This window comes from Salmo trutta, chromosome 37 (assembly GCF_901001165.1).
Source record: "Salmo trutta chromosome 37, fSalTru1.1, whole genome shotgun sequence".
NCBI lineage: Eukaryota > Metazoa > Chordata > Actinopteri > Salmoniformes > Salmonidae > Salmo > Salmo trutta.
In genome coordinates, this window is record NC_042993.1 from 28,280,812 (window position 1) to 28,304,094 (window position 23,283).

At 42.5% G+C, this 23,283-nt stretch overlaps 1 protein-coding gene across 1 annotated transcript in view; it reads right to left on the reverse strand.

The window, feature by feature from the left end:
• The window catches only part of grik3 (glutamate ionotropic receptor kainate type subunit 3), a 125,391-nt gene that overhangs the window by 22,691 nt on the left and 79,417 nt on the right, over positions 1–23,283 (reverse strand). Inside the window, exons 9-11 of the mRNA XM_029737840.1 lie at positions 21,620–21,733; positions 13,380–13,583; positions 479–702 (exon numbers count right to left, since the gene is read on the reverse strand). Coding sequence (XP_029593700.1) covers positions 479–702; positions 13,380–13,583; positions 21,620–21,733 — 542 coding nt within the window. The remainder of the gene's footprint in view (positions 1–478; positions 703–13,379; positions 13,584–21,619; positions 21,734–23,283) is intronic.

The window sequence follows — 23,283 nt, forward strand, 5'->3', positions numbered from 1 at the left end:
ACCAGCTCACACAAAATGTTGGACTTGTACCAATCGAACATGGACCTACCGCTGAGCAGAGACCTTCTCTTACCCCCAACTGATGGAATCACTTGAGACCATCATTGACTGACTCAGTTCTGCAGAGATTCAGATTGGCCAGCCTCAATTTGTGCACTATATCCTTCCAGATAAAACATTTCCACATAGCTGCAACAATACACAGTTGGGGGCATTAAAACGTTAGGTTGCGCCTTGGTTTTGGCATGTTCAACATGGTGCTCCCCTACTGAGAGATAGTGTTGCCACAAAAAAACTGTATCGCTGTACAAATAATTGTTTTAACTAACTTTTTCGTGCCTGCAACTGTAACTTAGCCCTACAAGTAGAATAAACAAAATATATCACTCTCAATAAAATTCAATAAACACAAAAACACACACAGACAGGCAGAACATGAAGTAGCCAAGGAAGTAGCCAAGAAAAGTCTGGGACTCACCTGGCGATGACGAAGAGAACACAGCTGACGCCTAGGTAGGCCAGCAGGATGTAGACCCAGATGTCAGGGGTCATGGGGTTGAGGAAGGAGAAGAAGCCGTTGTTGGTGGTGTTGGGCTTGCGGTACAGGATGCTGATGCCCATGCTCATGAAGGGCTTGGAGAAGTCCACGACCTTCTCACGCAGGTAGGTAATGGTAAGAGGGGCCACAGCCAAGTCGGCTCTCTGTAGGAGAGACAAGAGAAGGGACGATCAGTCAAACGATAAGACCCTTTCACTAGCTTTATTACCTTTGTAAAGCCATAAGACTGCTGAACAGCTAATTAAAAGGCTACCCGGATTTTCTGCTTTCACCCCCTACCTACAGTACATGTACATAGCGTTTCAATCAATCACCTAACCAAACCGACATGTACATATTACCTCAATCAATCACCCAACAACCTCGTAGTCCAGTACAATGACTCGGTACCAGTAATCCTTGTATGTAGCCTGTATATAGCCTCATTATTGTTATTTTAGTGTTATTTTATTTTGTTACTATTTTATTTGTATCTATTTGTTAATTTTCTTACTTTTTAACTGCATTATTGGGAAAGGACTCGTAAGTAAGCATTTCACGGTAAAGTCTACACTTGTTGAATTGATTTGATTTGAGCTTCTTTTGCTGGTACTTTCATATGTTCTTCAGGTATTTCTGTACGAACCATTGTTGTTACACCAAAAAGGTACATGAAACTTGAAAACCTGTTTGAGGAAAAATAAAGTACATTACATTGGTAGTTTCATAACAAGTATTAAGCCCTGTAACATATGACATAATTTGATAAAATCAAAGTTCTATTGAACTTCACACCAAAGTAATTTTGCAGAGATCACAGGTTGCCCCCTCCCTCCAATTTTTCTCCAATCTTTTTTTACATAAGATATGACGAACACCTGCCCTAATGAATCACAAGAAACAAGGGCCATTCCCACATGCCTTCCCATCAGCTTCTCCCCATGCCTCCACTAGCTGGAGCCTGGTGCCTTCTGACTAGCCTAATATAGCTCTCTGAGATACTGCCCTGGCAGGGTCTGACGGTGAACGTTGCGGCCCATGATTTTGCGTCTGGCTGCATATTCAGAAGGTTACCATTTACATTGCCTCCCCCCACACCTCAAACACGTCAGGGTTGGACAGGAGATTAATGAAACCAGCTGCTTGGTTCACGCTTGGATTGCTCCCTTCCTCAGAAACGAAGGAAACTCACAAAGGGGTTTGGGCCAATCTCCTTTTCTTCCTTTTTGAGTGGTGGCATAGCAACAAAGCTCAGTGTGCTAGCACCCGAACATCCCTGATGGAGGTCAGTTAAATTAGGTAATGGTGTGTACATTGGCAATTGTGGAGGATGTCTAGTCCTGTAGATCATATGAAGGTCTGAATTACCAGAACCCTGCTCCCTATAAGCTCAGAAGTATTCCAAGAAAGTGCTCATAAGTATTCCAAGAAACAAATGTAGCTGATTTGTACTACCCAACCCAACACTTTAATTAGGACAATTAATTGCCCCCCCCCCCAATTTTTTTTAAATAATTTGTAATGTATGGACAAGGCTGACAATGCATCTAATCAGTCCCCTTCATTTCTTAGCTTAGCTGACATGTCAACATTACAATGTAGAGCAATAACCTCCAAAATTAGAAAAAAATGCTTTTGTGGTGTTATGAAAGTAACTCATGGGCATTTTTTTGTTGTTGCTGTCACTACCACATAGCTCAGTCACTCCCCACTTCCAAAAAAATTACTAATTACTATTCTAACATTCAGAGCAGTCAATGGGGGTCAGTATAAGAAAATGGTCGAACTCCGTGTGTGACCGTTTGGATTATACCTGCGCCTGTAGCTAACACTGTGGTGGCTAAACACGAGAAAGCCTAACAAAGAGAGACAGTGTGGGCACAGCCAATCTGTCATGTGGTGCAATCCACTGTGCCCTCATTAAACATTTACGTTTACAACACACACCCGCTTCCTCTGTTCTCTGCCGTCGACCGGCGCTTTTCAAGCTAGCTGCCACTCAACCGGAAGACCGAGCAGCAGGTGATCCCAGCCAATCTCAGCCATCCCTATGGTGGGCTAATATACATGCTGCACGGCTATTTTCTGCTTAGACACGTATTGCCGAGCACAAGCGTGATAACCTAATAGTACCCTGCTGAGTGCCACATGGCTTTGTGTTATCTGTGGGCGCGCAGATGGTATTGTAAGCTTAGAGCTGTGCTACCTCCATACTGCCACACCTGATAACATTCTGTAGGATTCATACAATTACACCAACTCTGCCGGTCAAAAGATTTAGAACACCTACTCATTCAAGGTTTCTTTTTTATTTTTACTATTTTCTACATTGTAGAATAATAGTGAAGACATCACAACTATGAAATAACACATATACAATCATGTAGTAACCAAAAGTGTTAAACAAATATATATTTTATATTTGAGATTCTTCAAATATCCACCCTTTGCCTTGATGACAGCTTTTCAAACTCTTGGCATTCTCTCAACCAGCTTTACCTGGCGTTCCCACATATGCTGAGCACTTGTTGGCTGCTTTTCCTTCACTCTGCGGTACGACTCATCCCAAACCATCTCAATTTGGTTGAGGTCTGGGGATTGTGGAGGCCAGGCCCCACTAATCCCAAACCAGATGGGGTGGCATATCGCTGCATAATTCTGTGGTAGCCATGCTGGTTAAGTGTGCCTTGAATTCTAAATAAATCACAGACGGTGTCACCAGCAAAGTACCCCTACACCATAACACCTCCTCCTCCTCCATGCTTTACGGTGGGAAATACACATGCAGAGATCATCCGTTCACCTACACCACATCTCACAAAGACACCGCGGGCGGTTGGAACCAAAAAGCTCAAATTTGGACTCCAGACCAAAAGACAAATTTCCACCATTCTAATGTCTATTGCTCGTGTTTCTTGGCCCAAGCAAGTCTCTTCTTCTTATTGGTGTCCTTTAGTACTGGTTTCTTCGCAGCAATTCCACCATGATTCACACAATCTCCTCTGAACAGTTGATGTTGCGATGTGTCTGTTACTTGAACTCTGTGAAGCATTTATTTGGACTGCAATTTCTGAGGCTGGTAACTGAAATGAACTTATCCTATGCAGCAGAGGTACCTCTGGCACGATACAACAGGATATAATGTGATGCCTAAGACAAATTTTTACTTGCAGTCATTAGCGGCCGTTAGAATCTATGTTGCTTTTTCCTTCTTCCTTTTTTTGTCGGAATAAAACAGGATATAACGAGGACTACATGAAATATGTTTTGCAATTAATGGACATAAAAAAGGGACTGGCCTTGCAATATATTTAGGTTGTTTGCACTTCTTTTCTATTTTTTTCAACTGAGCAGGCTGGGCTGACATGCTTATAGCCTTGCTAGGACTTTCTAAATATGAGCAGGCATGTATAAGATTGTGCTGTTATTATTTATATAAATATGATCTATTATTGTTACTTTTTTTTCTGACTGTTTTTTCATGATATTTGGTTAGTTCTCTTAGGCATCCTCATAGATAATTATATTTCCCTCTGGCCAATGTCTATCGGCGGCCAAGGGTTTGCCTTAGGACGCAAAGGTGCGTCATGAGTCAGGGAGATGGTCTGATGGTCTTAGTGACAACAGACCTAGATATGGGGGGAGGTTTTTGTGGGTGGAATATTAGGACAATTGGTGGTTTACATAGTTGCAGCTACAATATGCTTAACAGTGCAAATTATTATGGTTACAGCTACAGTGAGCGAAAAAAGTATTTGATCCCCTGCTGATTTTGTACGTTTGCCAACTGACAAAGAAATGATAAGTCTATCATTTTAATGGTAGGTTTTTTTAACAGTGAGAGACAGAATAAGAAACAAAAAAATCCAGAAAAACGTATGTCAAAATGTTATAAATTGATTTGCATTTTGATGAGGGAAATAAGTATTTGACCCCCTCTCAATCAGAAAGATTTCTGGCTCCCAGGTGTCTTTTATACAGGTAACGAGCTGAGATTAGGAGCACACTCTTAAAGGGAGTGCTCCTAATCTCAGTTTGTTACCTGTATAAAAGACACCTGTCCACAGAAGCAATCAATCAATCAGATTCCAAACTTTCCACCATGGCCAAGACCAAAGAGCTCTCCAACGATGTCAGGGACACGACTGTAGACATACACAAGGCTGGAATGGGCTACAAGACCATCGCCAAGCAGCTTGGTGATAAGGTGACAACAGTTGGTGCGATTATTCGCAAATGGAAGAAACACAAAAGAACTGTCAATCTCCCTCGGCCTGGGGCTCCATGCAAGATCTCACCTCATGGAGTTGCAATGATCATGAGAACGGTGAGGAATCAGCCCAGAACTACACGGGAGGATCTTGTCAATGATCTCAAGGCAGCTGGGACCATAGTCACCAAGAAAACAATTGGTAACACACTACGCCGTGAAGGACTGAAATCCTGCAGCGCCCGTAAGGTCCCCCTGATCAAGAAACCACATATGCATGCCCGTCTGAAGTTTGCCAACGAACATCTGAATGATTCAGAGGACACCTGGGTGAAAGTGTTGTGGTCAGATGAGACCAAAATGGATCTCTTTGGCATCAACTCAACTCGCCGTGTTTGGAGGAGGAGGAATGCTGCCTATGTCCCCAAGAACACCATCTCCACCATCAAACATGGAGGTGGAAACATTATTCTTTGGGGGTGTTTTTCTGCTAAGGGGACAGGACAACTTCACCGCATCAAAGGGACGATGGACGAGGCCATGTACCGTCAACTCTTGGGTGAGAACCTCCTTCCCTCAGCCAGGGCATTGAAAATGGGTCATGGATGGGTATTCCAGCATGACAATGACCCAAAACACACGGCCAAGGCAACAAAGGAGTGGCTCAAGAAGGAGCACATTAAGGTCCTGGAGTGGCCTAGCCAGTCTCCAGACCTTAATCCCATAGAAAATTTGTGGAGGGAGCTGAAGGTTCGAGTTGCCAAATGTCAGCCTCGAAACTTTAATGACTTGGAGAAGATCTGCAAAGAGGAGTGGGACAAAATCCCTCCTGAGATGTGTGCAAACCTGGTGGCCAACTACAAGAAATGTCTGACCTTTGTGATTGCCAACAAGGGTTTTGCCACCAAGTACTAAGTCATGTTTTGCAGAGGGGTCAAATACTTATTTCCCTCATTAAAATGCAAATCAATTTATAACATTTTTGACATGCGTTTTTCTGGATTTTTTTGTTGTTATTCTGTCTCTCACTGTTCAAATAAACCTACCATTAAATTATAGACTGATAATTTCTTTGTCAGTGGGCAAACGTACAAAATCAGCAGGGGATCAAATACTTTTTTCCCTCACTGTATATGGGACTTTGGTGACAAAACAGATGGCACTGTGATAGACTGCATCCAGTTTGCTGAGTAGAGTGTTGGAGGCTATTTTGCAAATGACATCGCCGAAGTCGAGGATCGGTAGGATAGTCAGTTTTACGAGGGTATGTTTGGCAGCGAGAGTGAAGGAGGCTTTGTTGCGAAATAGGAAGCCGATTCTAGGTTTAATTTTGGATTGGAGATGTTTAATGAGTCTGGAAGGAGAGTTTACAGTCTAGCCAGACAGCTAGGTATTTGTAGTTGTCCACATATTCTAAGTCAGAACCGTCCAGAGTAGTGATGCTAGTCAGCGGGAGGGTGCAGGCAGCGATCGGTTGAGAAGCATGCATTTAGTTTAACTAGCGTTTAAGAGCAGTTGGAGGCCACGGAAGGAGTGTTGTATGGCATTGAAGCTCATTTGGAGGTTTGTTAACACAGTGTCCAAAGGAGGGCCAGATGTATAAAGAATGGTGTCATCTGCGTGGAGGTGGATAAGGGAATCACCCACAGGAAGAACGACATCATTGATATATACAGAGAAAAGTGTCGGCCCAAAACTTTAACCCTGTGGTACCCCCATAGAGACTGCCAGCGGTCCGGACAACAGGCCCTCCGATTTGACAAACTGAACTCTATCTGAGAAGTAGTTGGTGAACCAGGCGAGGCAGTCATTTGAGAAACCAAGGCTGTTGAGTCTTCCGCTAAGAATACGTGATTGACAGAGTCGAAAGCCTTGGCCAGGTCGATGAAGACGGCTGCACAGTACTGTCTTTTATCGATGGCGGTTATGATATCGTTTAGTACCTTGAGTGTGGATGAGGTCCACCTGTGACCAGCTCGGAAACCAGCGGAAAAGGTACGGTGAGATTCGAAATGATATGTTTATTAACTTGGCTTTCGAAGACTTTAGAAAGGCAGGCCAGGATCGATATAGGTCTGTAACAGTTTGGGTCTAGAGTGTCACCCCCTTTGAAGAGGGGGATGACCACGGCAGCTTTCCAATCTTTAGGGATCTCAGACGATATGAAAGAGAGGTTGAACAGACTGGTAATAGGGGTTGCAACAATTAATTTTAGAAAGAGAGGGTCCAGATTGTCTAGCCCAGCTGATTTGTACGGGTCCAGATTTTGCAGCTATTTCAGAACATCTGCTATCTGGATTTGAGTGAAGGAGAAGCTGGGGAGGCTTGGGCAAGTAGCTGCTGAGGGTGCGGAGCTGTTGTCCGGGGTTGGGGGTACCATGTATATATAAAAGTACCATGTATGTAAATAGGTAAAGGTAAAAGGTAAAATGTACGTATATGTAGCAAAAAAGCTGTAAAAAAATGTCAATATTTGTCCTCCAAAGAGGGTTAAAATAATGTAAAATTAAAAACTCTGGATCTTTCATTCCTGTGGTGAAATGACCATGTCTTAAAGTAATGATGGACTGTCATTTCTCTTAGCTTATTTGAGCTGTTCTTGCCATAATATGGGCTTGGTCTTTTACCAAACAGGGCTATCTTCTGTATACCCCTTACCTTGGCTCAACTGATTGGCGCAAACGCAAGATGGCAGAATTGGTCATTGAAATGCATTCCAGTTGACTTCTTCATGAAGCTGCTTGAGAGAATGCCAAGAGTGTGCAAAGCTGTCATCAAGGCAAAGGGTGGCTATTTGTAGAATCTCAAATATAAAATATATTTTGATTTCTTTAACACTTTGTTGGTTAGTACATGATTCCATATGTTATTTCAAAGGTTTGATGTCTTCACTATTATTCTACAATGTAGGAAATAGTAAAATAAGGAAAAACCCTTGAATGAGTAGGTGTTCTAAAACTTTTGACCGGTAGTTTAGATCAACACCCCCAGCAGAAGTTAACTGTAACAAGCTATAACAATCTGTGTTACTTGCAGTCCCTTGACATTTACTGGTTTTAACGTTTGTGGGGTTTGATTATTTAGTCTGATAATGATCATCTTGGACAGCGCCGGAGAAGATATCGCCACATTTCCTGTACCTCTTAACTCAATTGTTTTACAAAGATTTGCATACGGTGCTCCAACTGCCTCATTGTCCACCCCTGTTTCAGTTTGCATATATGACTAGAGGAATGTTGTCCCTGGTAATTCCATCGTCTGACTCTACAGTACATCCCCCTTGAATAGCAAAGGATTGTAGAGTGATAATGGCATTTGCATTACTATAACATCATCCTATCCTTCAAGTAGACTTCTAAAGCACAAAAACACTATAATGTAGCAGAATAATGTAGCTGTGGTTGTTGATGCAATTGAAAGTCATGCTGCCCGTCCGTCAAAATGACAGCTCTGACCACTATCCCGCCCTCAGTAGTCAAAACCCCCTCCGCGTACCACTGTAAAACCAATCAGGTCTGCGACCCTCAGATAGAGACCCACGTGCATGTACGTGCCTAGAACTGCAAATAAAGCCCCTTTTCAATCCAATATCTTGCCAAGGTCCCAAATCCAGCCTGCTATCTCTACATGTAGACAATGAGATGTGTGGATTGCTGTGGTGTGCATCGGTATCGCCGTAACCTTCCTGTGTATCTGTCGGAGCAAGAGATTCATTGAAAAGAAACAAATGATATGTTAAGCTCGCTATTAATACTGGCATCAACATCATGATTAATTGGATCATCTATTGTGACTAAATCAAGTTTAACATGACCTGTTGCATAATTTAACGCCTTTCCCACAATGCCCTTTGGCGACTCAGAGGAAAATAAAGGCCGCTATGCTACATGGGCACGGAAGGCTTTTTCTATTTAATTAGCCACAACACACACACTCTTTCTCATTCAATATTTATCCCATTTGTATTTACACACAACAGCCTATTAATCATGTACTGTATATTATGCCCATACACATGTGTATGCATAGACAGAAATATATTCACCTGATGCACACAAAGTTGGACTTGTAGGTGAGACATACTTCTGACTTGGTTTATTCAATAGTACAATCTCAGGAAATGTATAGAAAAACACTAACCCAGCTACATGCATGCATGTTTTTAGAAATCAGAGACCATTTGCTCCTTTCCTACACGTTGACATCAGTTGACATCAGACATACCAACAAAGACTTTATTTTTGTCAAACCACATTTGCTTCTTTGTTTGACAGAGCTCGGTGACCTACAAAGACGAATGAAGGCTTACAACTGCTTTAAAAAAAAAACCCACACGAGTATTGCACCGTTGAGTAATGAAACTATGATTTATGTGAGATTGTGGGCTGGCAGGACGAATCAGCTAAAAACAACCGCAGACGGCTTTGTTTTGCTTGTCATCTTCCTTAAACCAATGAATTTATCTAAAAACTGTAGGTGACCCGTTGAGTCACTAGTAAACGGCAGCATTGTAATGTTGCGTGGTCATCCCAACACAACATGGGTTAATAAATATTTGTTTGCTGTCAGTGTCATTTCAGCTCATACCTCTGTTTATTTGCATAAAAGTATCCCAAAAACATATCCATGTCTTCCATTGGATGTCAAACCTGTCAGCACATTACATTTACATTTACATTTAAGTCATTTAGCAGACGCTCTTATCCAGAGCGACTTACAAATTGGTGCATTCACCTATAATATCCAGTAGAACAAACACTTTACAATAGTGCATCTAAATCCTTTAAAGGGGGGGGGGGTTAGAAGGATTACTTTATCCTATCCCAGGTATTCCTTAAAGAGGTGGGGTTTCAGGTGTCTCCGGAAGGTGGTGATTGACTCCACATTAGCCAATGACACATGGTGATTCTGGTTTGGGATGAACAGAATGCAGCATCACAGCCATGATACCAATCCTTGGGATAAGGTTGTCAAATCAAATGTTATTGGTCACATACAAGTGTTTAGCAGATGTTATTGTGGGTGTAGAGAAATTATTGTGTTTCTAGCTCCAACAGTGCAGTAATATCTAACAGGTAATATCTAAATTTCACAACAATATGCACAATACACACAAATCTAAAGTAAAGGAATGGAATTATGAATGATATTGTTGTTGGTGTTGCTGGTTTACTTGTATGGAAACCAATATCCATCCAAGCTTCTCATGGCAATCCCGGGACAGTTCTCTTGAGCTGGCTCCAAAGTTTAATTTTCAGGTCTGCTGTTTCAAGATCAGCTTATCAGTATAGACAGGAGGAAGACAAGCTCTGAGCCACAAAATAGAACCAGCTAAATAAATCCATATAGCAGTGTTGATACAGTGTAGGCCATTCAAATAAAGAGCAGTAGCACAGGGAGAAAGTCTATAGCACAATTACCCTTTACATACTGTGTAAGGAACATACTAGATCAAAAACGAGTACTATATTACTGTATTCTACAACCGTGATGTGGATAACAGGTAGACCTACAGTACGTAATATCTGAATGGAACATTGGTGTTCTTGATTCCTCTACTATCAGCTGATATTACTCTCTTGGAAGCAATAGACCCAAATACAGTAGAACTGTAGAAAACATCAGGTAGCATGCTCAGTTCTACCCAAGCCAAGATAAGTGTTTAGGAATTACTGAGACCTCTTCAGCCAACTATTTAACTGTGAGGAACTGCTGAGAGTGAACTCAAACCATAAATCAAAACATGGAAGACCACAGGGCTTGAATTCATCTGCATTGTACTAAGTATATGTTGCCCATAATACACAATAGGGGGCAAATGTGTTGGAGTGCACTGAGTACAGTACAAAGTACATTTCACAGCATGGGATATATGAATGGAGATATAGATACAGGTGCTTTGAAACTTTGTTGTTTTCAAATGTTCTCTACTGTCTAGATAGCTTTGAAACCCAGACTGAATCACACCGAATCACACTGTGTGATCACGCTTTCCGCAGCCAACGTGAGTAAGACCTTTAAACAGGTCAACATTCACAAGGCCGCTGTGCCAGGCGGATTACCAGGAAGTGTACTCCAAGCATGCGCTGACCAACTGGCAAGTGTCTTCACTGACATTTTCAACTTCTCCCTGTCTGAGTCTGTAATACCAACATGTTTCAAGCAGACCACCATAGACCATGTGCCCAAGAACACTAAGGTAACCTGCCTAAATGACTTCTGACCCGTAGCACTCACGCCTGTAGCCATGAAATGCTTTGAAAGGCTGGTCATGGCTCACATCAACACCATCATCCCAGAAACCCTAGACCCACTCCAATTTGCATACCGCACCAACAGATCCACTCTCTATTGCACTCCAAACTGCCCTTTCCCACCTGGACAAAAGGAACACCTATGTGAGAGTACTATTCATTGACTACAGCTCAGCGTTCAACACCATAGTGCCCTCATATCTCATCACTATGCCAAAGACCCTGGGACTAAACACCTCCCTTTGCAACTGGATCCTAGACTTCCTGACAGGCCGCCTCCGGGTGGTAAGGGTAGGTAACTACACATCCGCCACGCTGATCCTCAACACGGGGCCCCTCAGGGGTGCGTGCTCAGTCCCCTCCTGTACTCCCTGTTCACTCATGAATGCACGGCCAGTCACAACTCCAACACCATCATTAAGTTTGCTGATGACAATGGTAGGCCTGATCACCGACAATGATGAGACAGACTATAGGGAGGAGGTCAGAGACCTGACAGTGTGGTGCAAGGACAACAACCAGTCCCTCAACGTGATCGAGACAAAGGAGATGATTGTGGACTACAGGAAAAGGAGGATCGAGCACGCCCCCATTCTCATCAACGGGGCTGTAGTGGAGCAGGTTGAGAGCTTCAAGTTCCTTGGCAACCACATCACCAACAAACTAACATGGTCCAAGAACACCAAGACAGTCGTGAAGAGGGCACGACAAAACCTTTTCCCCTTCAGGAGAAAAGATTTGGCATGGGTCCTCAGATCCTCAAAAGGTTCTACAGCTGCACCATCGAGAGCATCCTGACGGGTTGCATCACTGCCTGGTATGGCAACTGCTTGGCCTCTGACCGCAAGACACTACAGAGGGTAGTGCGTACGGCCCAGTGCATCACTGGGGACAAGCTTCCTGCCATCCAGGACGTCTATACCAGGCGGTGTCCGAGCAAGGCCCTAAAAATGGTCAAAGACTCCAGCCACCCTAGTCATACTGTTCTCTCTGCTACCACATGGCAAGCGGTACCGGAGCACCAAGTCTAGGTCCAAGAGGCTTCTAAACAGCTTCTACCCCCAAGCCATAAGACTCCTGAATAGCTTGTCAAATGGCTACCCAGACTATTTGCACCCCCCCCCCCCCTACGCTTCTACTACTATCTGTTATCATCTATGCATAGCCACTGTAATAACCCTACCTGCATGTACATAATTACCTCAACTACCTTGACACCGGTGCCCCCGCACATTGACACATTGACTCTGAACCAGTAACACTGTATACAGCACCGCTATTGTTATTTACTGCTGCTCTTAAATTATTTGTTTTTCTTATCTCTTACTTTTTTTGTGTTTTCTTAAAACTGCATTGTTGGTTAAGGGCTTGTAAGTAAGCATTTCATTGTAAGGTCTAAACTTGTATTCAGCGCATGTGACAAATAACATTTGATTTGATTGTTTCCCTTAAATCAAAAGTGAAAGACTGAAATCACTGGGTATATCCAGGCTACTGTCTAGATAGTGGCTATTGGTAACATTCAACTCTGTCAAATCAAATGAAATCAAATTTTATTGTCACATGCTTCGTAAACAACATGTGTAGACTAACAGTGAAATGCATACTTACAAGCCCTTTCAACAATGCAGAATACAATAATGATAATGATAATAATAATCGAAGTACATGTGTAGCCTATGTTTACTGTTCATTATGAAGAAAGCTTGTATTTCTATAAGCAACATTTTCCTGCCTTAATCTCTTAGTTCCCCCTCAAGGTTACTGATATCAACCTGGATCTGATAAAAGATGGATCTGGCTAAGGTAGAGATTAAGTGCTGGGCCGCAAGCCCACCTTTCCTAACCCTTTCTGCACCTAGCCATTGACTCAAACCGTCCGACTCCCACCCTCTCCCTTCTCTAAATGCCACTTAAGCTATTACAACTTTTCTAGCCGAGCACATCGTTGACCAGGGGGGCTGAGGACAGGGAGAGGGCGATGGGGAGAGACACTCAAAATGCCAGCGGGGTACTGTCCGCGCTGTCAATGTCAGCTATATTTTAACAGCCTTTGATGCTTTCATTTGATGCTTTCAAAACCAACTTCAATATATTGCTAAACTTTTACTCTTCATAGTATGTCTTAAATCTTTATATTTGTTGCAAAAAAAACAACATTATATTTGATTGTGATAAGTTTCAAATCAGATCCTAACAGACAAAAACAGGGTCCCAACAAACAAGACACATTATTTGAAATGGGTTTGTCTCAGAACTGAATTACTGAATCTGTAGTAGTCAAAACATCTAATAATTTACACTGTTGAGCACTAGTTATAAGCAATAATAAGACAGTAATAGTAACAGTCAGAAGGTAACTGGTAGTCCAACTCACGTGTTCCATCAGCTCCTTGATCATGCCGTTCCACTGGCCCTTGTCGTCCTGCGATCCGTACTTCCCATCAGGCACCAGGCGGATCTCGTAGGTGAAGCCCAGGATGCTGGCCAGCTCCTTGAGCAGGTCGATACAGAATCCCTCGAAACGGTCATTGCCCACCAGCGCCTTGTCAGACTTCTTAAGCATGACATATGGTTCCTCCTGCACAGACACAAAAAATCTAATGGAAACCAGCGTTGAGGTCAGCTTTTTCCATTTGTTCTTCGGCACATGCACCTAATTGAGGCAAAGTGATCTGGGCTGATAAGTCGTTGTTCCGTCTAACAGGGAACGACAGGGAGACTCCGGTCCAATGTCTGGTTAGCTACACTGTATGTTTAAATATGAACGAGTGCAATGGTTTTTCCACTTTTACTTTTTCCACATTTTGTTACGTTAAAGGCTTATACTAAAATGGATGAAATAAATACTTTTCCTCCTCAATCTACACACAATACCCCAATATGACAAAGCAAAAACAGTTTTTTGTATTATTGAAAATGAATACCCTATTTACAAAAGTATTCAGACCCTTTGCTATGAGACACGAAATTGAGCTCAGGTACATCCTGTTTCCATTAATCATCCTTGAGATGTTTCTACAACTTCAATTGGAGTCCACCTGTGGTAAATTCAATTGATTGGACGCGATTTAGAAAGGCACACACCTGTCTTTATAAGGTCCCACAGTTGACAGTGCATGTCAAAGCAAAAACTAAGCCGTGAGGGCAAAGGAATTGTCTGTAGAGTTCCCGAGACAGGATTGTGTCGAGGCACAGATCTGGGGACGGACACCAAAAAATGTCTGCAGCATTGAAGGTCCCTACGAACAAAGTGGCCGCCATCATTCTTAAATGGAAGAAGTCTGGATGCAGCAAGACTCCTAGAGCTGAGCAATTGGGGGAGAAGGGCCTTGGTCAGGGAGGTAACCAACAACCCGATGGTCACTCTGAAGGAGCTCCAGAGTTCTGTGGAGATGGGAGAATCTTCCAGAAGGGCAACCATCTCTGCAGCACTCCACCAATCAGGCCTTTGTGGTAGAGTGGCCAGACGGAAGCCACTCTGCAGTAAAAGGCACATGACAGCCCGTTTGAGTTTGCCAAAAGGCACCTAAAGACTCTCAGACCATGAGAAACAAGATTCTCTGGTCTGATGAAGCCAAGATTGAACTCTTTGTGTTACGTCTGGAGGAAACCTGGCACCATCCCTACAGTGAAGCATGGTGGTGGCAGCATCATGCTGCGAGGACGCTTTTCAGCGGCATGGACTGGGAGACTAGTCAGGTTTGAGGGAAAGAGAAAACCTGCTCCAGATCGCTCAAGACCTCAGACTGGGGCAAAGGTTCACCTTCTAACAGGACAACGACCCTAAGCACACAGCCAAGACAACACAGGAGTGGCTTCGGGACAAGTCTCTGAATGTCCTTGAGTGGCCCAGCCAGAGCCCGGACTTGAACCCAATCAAACATCTCTGGAGAGACCTGAAAATAGCTGTGCAGCGATGCTCCCATCCAACCTGATAGAGCTTGAGAGAATCTGCAGAGAAGAATGGGAGAAACTTTCCAAATACAGGTGTGCCAAGCTTGTAGTGTCATACCCAAGAAGACTCGAGGCTGTAGTCGCTGCCAAAGTTGATTCAACAAAGTACTGAATAAAGGTTCTAAATACTTAGGCAAATGTCACATTTCAGCTTTTTATTGTTAATAACTTAGCTAAAAAAAAAAAAAAAAAAGTTTTTTGCTCTGTCAATATGGGGTATTGTGTTTAGATTGATGAGGGGAAAAAAAACATTAAATCCATTTTAGAATAAGGCTGTAATATAACAAAATGTGGAAAAAGTCAAGGGGTCTGAATACTTTCCGAATGCACTGTGTGTCGACAGGAAAATCTAACTGATTTAAGTGATGGCTATGCTGTGCAATCGGAGAAATGTACAGTATGCAATAGGAAGTCTTGTTGATTTTCAATAGATGGTGAATCTAGGCACTCTAAAATAGTCTCTGCAGCCAGCTAAACTTCCCTGGCCGTTCCCCCTCCCACATCCCTGCCCACTGCCCCTTGTAGACATTGTATAGTACTGCGCTATGCAGTTTATGGTCAGAGAGCCAGCGGTCTTTACTGCCCTGTAAAATTCTCCCTGGCTCCTCATAATATCAGGTTGAATAAAAGCTTGATTAGGAACAGAATGCTTCAATGAAATGAAACATGCCTGAAATGTTGTCTCCATCGTCACTGGTCTCAGAGTAACCAAGGTGATGCCTATTGCCTGCATGAACAATGGCTAAACTCTCAAAGAAAGGATGGAGGATGGCTCGATATTTCCCTTTATTTAGTGTCTCCCACTATCTGTCTGCAATATAGGGCCCATACATATCCCACTGTGCATTTTTTAAAGACATGGTGGTCCACTTCCTCATGGGCTATTTATTGCTTCCGATGGCCAGACATACAATTCATGAAGTCTGTTCATAAGCAGAGTAATTGATTCCCCAGTGAAGGTGACCTCTGCTTTTGTATTCTCATCGGCCACGTCTTTGTGTGACACAAAGCTGCTCGAAAAGCCGTTAAAGAGGAGGGAATAACCAGTCATAACACGGTTTACCACTCGGTCGGAAAAACGCATGCTTCACAGGATGGGGTTAGCTATGCTTATGGTGGCAAAGGGTGTGATGTACACTCCCCTTTAAAAGTTTGAGGTCACTTAGAAATGTCTTTGTTTTTGAAAGAAATGCAACTTTTTTGTCCATTAAAATAACATCAAATTGATCAGAAATACAATGTAGACATTGTTCATGAGTATTGTAGCTGGAAACGGCAGATTTTTTATGGAATATCTACATAGGCGTACAGAGGCCCATTATCAGCAACCATCACTCCGCTGTTCCAATGGCACGTTGTGTTAGCTAATCCAAGTTTACCATTTTAAAAGGCTAATTGATCATTAGAAAACCCTTTTGCAATTATGTTAGCACACCTGAAAACTGTTGTCCTGATTAAAGAAGCAATAAAACTGTCATTCTTTAGACAAGTTGAGTATCTGTAGCATCAGCATTTGTGAGTTCGATTACAGGCTCAAAATGGCCAGAAACAAAGAAATTTCTTCTGAAACTCGTTGGTTTATTCTTGTTCTGAGAAATGAAGGCTTTTCCATGTGAGAAATTGCCAAGAAACTGAAGATCTCGTACAACGCTGTGTACTACTCCCTTCACAGAACAGCACAAACTGGCTCTAACCAGAATAGAAAGAGGTGTGGGAGGTGCACAACTGAGCAAGATTTCATTAAATAATACCCGCAAAACACCAGTCTCAATGTGAAAAGTGAAGAAGCGACTCCGGGATGCTGGCCTTCTAGGCAGAGTTGCAAAGAAAAAGCCATATCTCAGACTGGCAAATAAAAATAAAAGATTAAGATGGGGAAAAAGAACACAGACACTGGACAGAGGAACTCTGCCTAGAAGGCCAGCATCCCGGAGTCACCTCTTCACTGTTGATGTTGAAACTGGTGTTTTGCGGGTACTATTTCATGAAGCTGCCAGTTGAGGACTTGTGAGGCATCTGTTTCTCAAACTAGACACGCTAATGTACTTCTTCTCTTGCTCAGTTGTGCACCGGGGCCTCCCACTCCTCTTTCTATTCTGGTTAGAGCCAGTTTGTGCTGTTCTGTGAAGGGAGTAGGGTCACAGCGTTGTACGAGATCTTCAGTTTCTTGGCAATGTCTCGCATGGAACAGCCTTCATTTCTCAGAACAAGAATAGACTGATGAGTTTCAGAAGAAAGTTATTTGTTTCTGGCCATTTTGAGCCTGTAATCAAACCCACAAATGCTGATGCTCCAGATACTCAACTTGTCTAAAGAATTACAGTTTTATTGCTTCTTTAAATCAGAACAACAGTTTCCAGCTACAATAGTCATTTACAACATTAACAATGTCTACACTGTATTTCTGATCAGTTTGATGTTATTTTAACGGACAAAAAAATTGCTTTTCTTTCAACAACAAAGACATTTCTAAGTGACCCCAAACTTTTGAACAGTAGTGTATATTATAACAATGCTGTGACAAAATATGTAAATCACTATTGTTTCAAATCATGTTGCCTTGATGGTAAATGCCTTGATGGGTATGTCTTGGTGGAAGAATCAAAACACGTCTAACAGGTTTAACACATCCTAGTCTGACACTTAACAGATGTCCTTTTCTACACCCAAAATACCATCTCAGGGACAGAGAAATAGATGTAAAGTAAATAATTGGTTGCAATCCTAATATGTAGCTAGTTGGCCGTTTGCAATTAGGACATTACCTTTAATAAATAAATGATAACCAAGGAATACTTGATTATAATGCATTTAGATAGAAAGCAAGAGCTTAGTGGTGAACCTTGTTCAAGTTGTCCAATTATCTTGATCAAAAAGTTTGCGTGTTGAGGGGGAAAGAAAAAAGTCATTACCATCTGTTTCTAGCCTTCCCAACTCTTTAAATTCCCCAAGGTTTGGACTCAAATCAAAGTGTTTAAACCAGTTTCACACTCTCTAGCGCAGCATGGGTGTACATAAGAGAACGGGGAAGGACATATGCAGACACAGTTACAGGCAATGGAGTGAAAACAATTAATGTGAGAGCTGGAAAATGCATTAAATATCTTAATCTCTTCGTAGAATGCGAGAAGTTATCACCATAAAACTGTCAGACGTCTTATTCGCGGATCGCTGAGATCAGTTTGATGCAATGTCATTAAGCTCAGAATGGATAAAAAACACACACTGATATTAGTGCTGCGGATGCTCTATTCTCAACGTGCTTTTACAATCTAAAAGTGTTGATTCCTAAAATACCCCTAAACCATCACACACTATCAAAAGATGCAGGTGATCCATGCAAGTGGCTGGTTTGGACCTAAACCCTACTCCTGGATTGAAAACCATGTCCAATGGGGAATTTCCATTGGAAATGTTTTTTAGTCCATGAATAGGCTTAATCTGGCTCAAAGAAACTGACCATAAATCTTATTATTTTGTGTATATATTTTTGGCTGCAGCTTTAAACACCACCTGTTTTATGGTTCTATTTCTTGTCTTTGTGATTGAAGTTGCTACTCCCCATGGTTGGCACCAGAAGGCACTGATTATATCTCTTCTAAACCTCACTCGGTCATAATTACAGCCTTGCGCTCCAATCCAGACTTAATGAGAGTGTTTATAATTGTTGATAACTTGTGTGTCCGTCCAGAATAAGCTCGTGGGGATGTTCATTGTCAGCACCTCGGTGATAGCTCCACAAAGACCCTCTAACCTCCCAGTTCACAGGCTTATATATACACAATTGACGATCTGCAAATGAATGTGGAAAGCTGGTGGGAGAGAACACCTGTTTATTTCCTAACATGTAATTAGTGGATATTTTATAGACTGGTCCATTGTGGCTCCCTGTCTTGTTCTCTATGGGCTCCTTGCATTGCAAGTGCCTCACATCCCCATGGTGATCTTAACATGACATAATGATGATCGACAGTACATCCTTTGACAATCCAAGCTGGATTCAGATTGGCGAGGTAAATTCAAGGTGGTGTTCAATTAATTCACTGTGATTAATTTGACAGATATCTCCCATTTCCCGGTCTGAGTGGTGGTAGCGGAGAGGGCCTCAATGCCAAACATGTTTTTTCAACCTTCTAACATGGACTTTGTTTAAAGGATATGTTATTTTTCCAAATGTAAATTATACATACAGTGCCTTGCAAAAGCGTTGTTCCTATTTTGTTGCATTACAACCTGGAATTTAAATTGATATTTATTTGGATTTCATGTAATGGACACACACAAAATAGTTCAAATTATTGAAGTGAAATGAAAATGTTTTATTTGTTTAACAAATTCAAAAAAATGTAAAACGGAAAAGTGGTGCATGCATATGTATTCACCCCTTTGCTATGAAGCCCCTAAATAAGATCTGGTGCATCCAATTACCTTCAGAAATCACATACTTAATTAAATAAAGTCCACCTGTGTGCAATCTAAATGTCCCATGATCTGTCACATGATCTCAGTATATTTACACCTGTTCTGAAAGGCCAGAGGCACCACCAAGCAAGCAACACCATGAAGACCAAGGAGCTCTCCAAACAGGTCAGGGATAAAGTTGTGGAGAAGTACAGATCATGGTTGGGTTATAAAATAATTTCAGAAACTTTGAACATCCTACGGAGTCCCATTAAATCCATTCTTAAAAAATGGAAAGAATATGGCACCACAACAAACCTGCCAAGAGAGGGCTGCCCACCAAAACTCACAGATCAGGCAAGGAGGGCATTAATCAGAGAGGCAACAAAGAGACCAAAGATAACCCTGAAGGAGCTGCAAAGCTCCACACCAGAGATTGGAGTATCTGTCCATAGGACCACTTTAAACCATACACTCCACAGAGCTGGGCTTTACGGAAGGGTGGTTAGAAAAAAGCCATTGCTTAAAGAAAGAAATAAGCAAACAGGTTTGGTGTTCACCAAAAGGCATGTGGGAGACTCCCCAAACATATGGAAGAAGGTACTCTGGTCAGATAAAACTAAAATTGATTTTTTTTGCCATCAAGGAAAAGGCTATGTCTTCCGCAAACCCAACACCTCTCATCACCCCGAAAATACCATCCCCACAGTGAAGCATGGTGGTGGCAGCATCATGCTGTGGGGATGTTTTTCATCGGCAGGGACGGGGAAACTGGTCAGAATTGAATGAATGATGGATGGCTCTAAAAAAAGGGAAATTATTGAGGGAAACCTGTTTGTCTTCCAGAGATTTGAGACCTTCCTGCAGGACAATGGCCTAAGCATAGTGCTAAAGCAACACTCCAGTGGTTTAAGGAGAAACATTTAAATGTATTGGAATGGCCTAGTCAAAGCCCAGACCTCAATCCAATTGAGAATCTGTGGTATGACTTAAAGATTGCTGTACCCCAGCGGAACTCATCCATTTTGAAGGAGCTGGAGCAGTTTTGCCTTTGAAAATGGGCAAAAATCCCAGTGGCTCGATGAGCCAAGCTTACATAGACATACCCCAAGAGACTTTCAGCTGTAATTGCTGCAAAAGGTGGCTCTACAAAGTATTGACTTTGGGGGGGTGAATAGTTATGCACGCTTAAGTTTTCATTTTTTTTGTCTTCTTGTTTGTTTCACAAGAAAACATAATTTGCATCTTCAAAGTGGAATGTTGTGTAAATCAAATGATACAATCCCCCCCAAAATCTATTTTAATTCCAGGTGTAAGTCAACAAAATAGGAAAAATGCCAAGGGGGTGAATACTTTCGCAAGCCACTAACTCGCAAGGGAAAATTGGTTTCTCAGCCAATCCCTCTAAAATATTGAATGATAAGACACTGATATTTAAAGTACCATCCCCTAAGGTAATGTTTTGAGTAGCTTGTCAAGCAGAAAAGCTCAAATCTTGAGAACCAAGAGAGAGAGACAGACAGGGTAGAGAGAGACATACAGACAGGGTAGAGAGAGACATACAGACGAGGTAGAGAGCGAGACATGCAGACAGACAGACAGGCAGACAGACAGACAGACAGACAGACGGGTAGAGAGAGACAGACAGACAGACAGACAGACAGACAGACAGACAGACAGACAGACGGGTAGAGAGAGACAGACGGGTATAGAGAGAGACAGACGGGTAGAGAGAGACAGACGGGTAGAGAGAGAGACAGACGGGTAGAGAGAGAGACAGACGGGTAAAGAGAGAGAGACAGATGGGTAGAGAGAGAGACAGACAGAGAGACAGACGGGTAGAGAGAGAGACAGACGGGTAGAGAGAGAGACAGACGGGTAGAGAGAGAGACAGACGGGTATAGAGAGAGACAGACGGGTAGAGAGAGAGACAGACGGTAGAGAGAGAGACAGACGGGTAGAGAGAGAGACAGACGGGTAGAGAGAGAGAGAGACGGGTAGAGAGAGAGAGAGACGGGTAGAGAGAGAGACGGGTAGAGAGAGAGAGAGACAGACAGACGGGTAGAGAGAGAGACAGACAGACAGACAGACGGGTAGAGAGAGAGACAGACAGACAGACAGACAGACGGGTAGAGAGAGAGACAGACAGACAGACAGACGGGTAGAGAGAGAGACAGACAGACGGGTAGAGAGAGAGACAGGGCATCTTTCAGGGCAAGGTGTCTTTCACGAAGGGCTGATCAAAGTCAGCTGACCTACCAGGATGGTGGTGATGACCAGGGAACGGTTGGCCAGCGAGTCTGTGATGTTCAACCCTTTCCGCTTGGGGACCTCGGTGATGTTGAGACCTCCGGACGCACTCCACTTCCCCACCTGCGGTAAGATGAAAAGCGTGTAAGAGCTCGACTTTACCTCTACTGCGGCAACTCGTGACCCTGACTTCCCACAAGCTCACCTTGCTGCATTAGCGCCCACCGGGATACATTTCCATTAGCTGATTGGCTGTGTCACCTCTGGACACACTATACGCCATGAGGTTATTGGGAGAGTTTGTGCAAAGAGGAAGTGGTGGGATGTGGAGGCAGGCTCTAAATGAATTGACATTGTAGGAGAGAAGTCTAAGAAATGAAATCGTTCTGTTGGGAATGATGAAATTATGATGGCTATGTTTCACTTCATCCTGGTGTTATGGTTTGGAACATAAATAACATGCAACAATTAGAATTTTGTCTCGTATGTAATCGAATTTAAACAATATAATTCAGTAGTAGTCTCTAAGATTAACACGAAAACATTGTGGTGTCTTCCGCAACTTTTCAGTATCAAAAGATGTCAGATTCTCCAAACTGTCACCTGTCATCCCCTATGTTGGCCTTGTTCTAAAAATACCAATACCTTGTGAATATCATAGCTTATGAATTGTTGAAATGAAGAGGGAGCACAGCCTTGTCGAACTCCTACAACAAACATTCTTTCCACTTGCAACTCTTCTCTGATAACAGACACAATAGGTAATTGGAGCACTTTTCTGAATGCAGGAAAAGAGGATAGGTTGTTAGTTCCTGTGTAGTATGTGTGAGCAACGTGGAGAAAAAGTGGGAGAGCAATCAAATTGAATTTCTTGATCAATGTCTTCCATTTAAACTTCCATTTAGGATTCATAATCTCATACTTTCGCTGGTTAAAACACATACAGAAACCAGAGCATTAAAAATTGCAAACTAGATAAGCATCCTAGCGTGATTATCATATGGTTATTTCAGGTCTGGTATCTTTGCAGTTTTGTGCCCTTAGGAATGTAGCAAAACACAAATCCTACAATTCATTTTGAAAAGAAAGCCCAGCATGAGGTTGTCGGAAATGGAAATATAAAAGCTTGATAATGTTGGCAGAGAAGTTCTGCTCTGAGTAATCTAACTACGATAAATACAAAAAGATCAGAGCAAATAAAAGGAGTTGCACTCGAGTAGCGTCTTCCGGGCAAAAAAGCTCCTTCCATACTGTTGTGACGACTCTGGAACATATCATTACCATAAAATAGTCAGTCCTGTAGGCTGTCGGTAACGACCTAATTTTGCATGTCGACTTCGCAGTCTCTCGCTTTCCCTACTCTCCTCCTCGCCATCCTCCTCTCTTTCTCCTTCTGCGTAACTACCAAAGTGCCATTTAATATTCACAGGGCTGGCTGGCACTCGAGGTGGATCCGTTTAAATGTACACAAACACGCTGCATCGCAGCCAGTGTAAAAAACACCTGATAAAGTCCTTCTGTCTGGTCCACTGAGGAGCGTATGCTCGAATTTAAAAAGCATATTAGTTAACGCTTGTGTGAAACAGCCCCCCCAAAAAAGACTAGGCAACTGAAGAGAAGAGCTGCTTTAAAAAATATCAATTTCTTCCACTCTGCATGCCAGCAAAATCTTA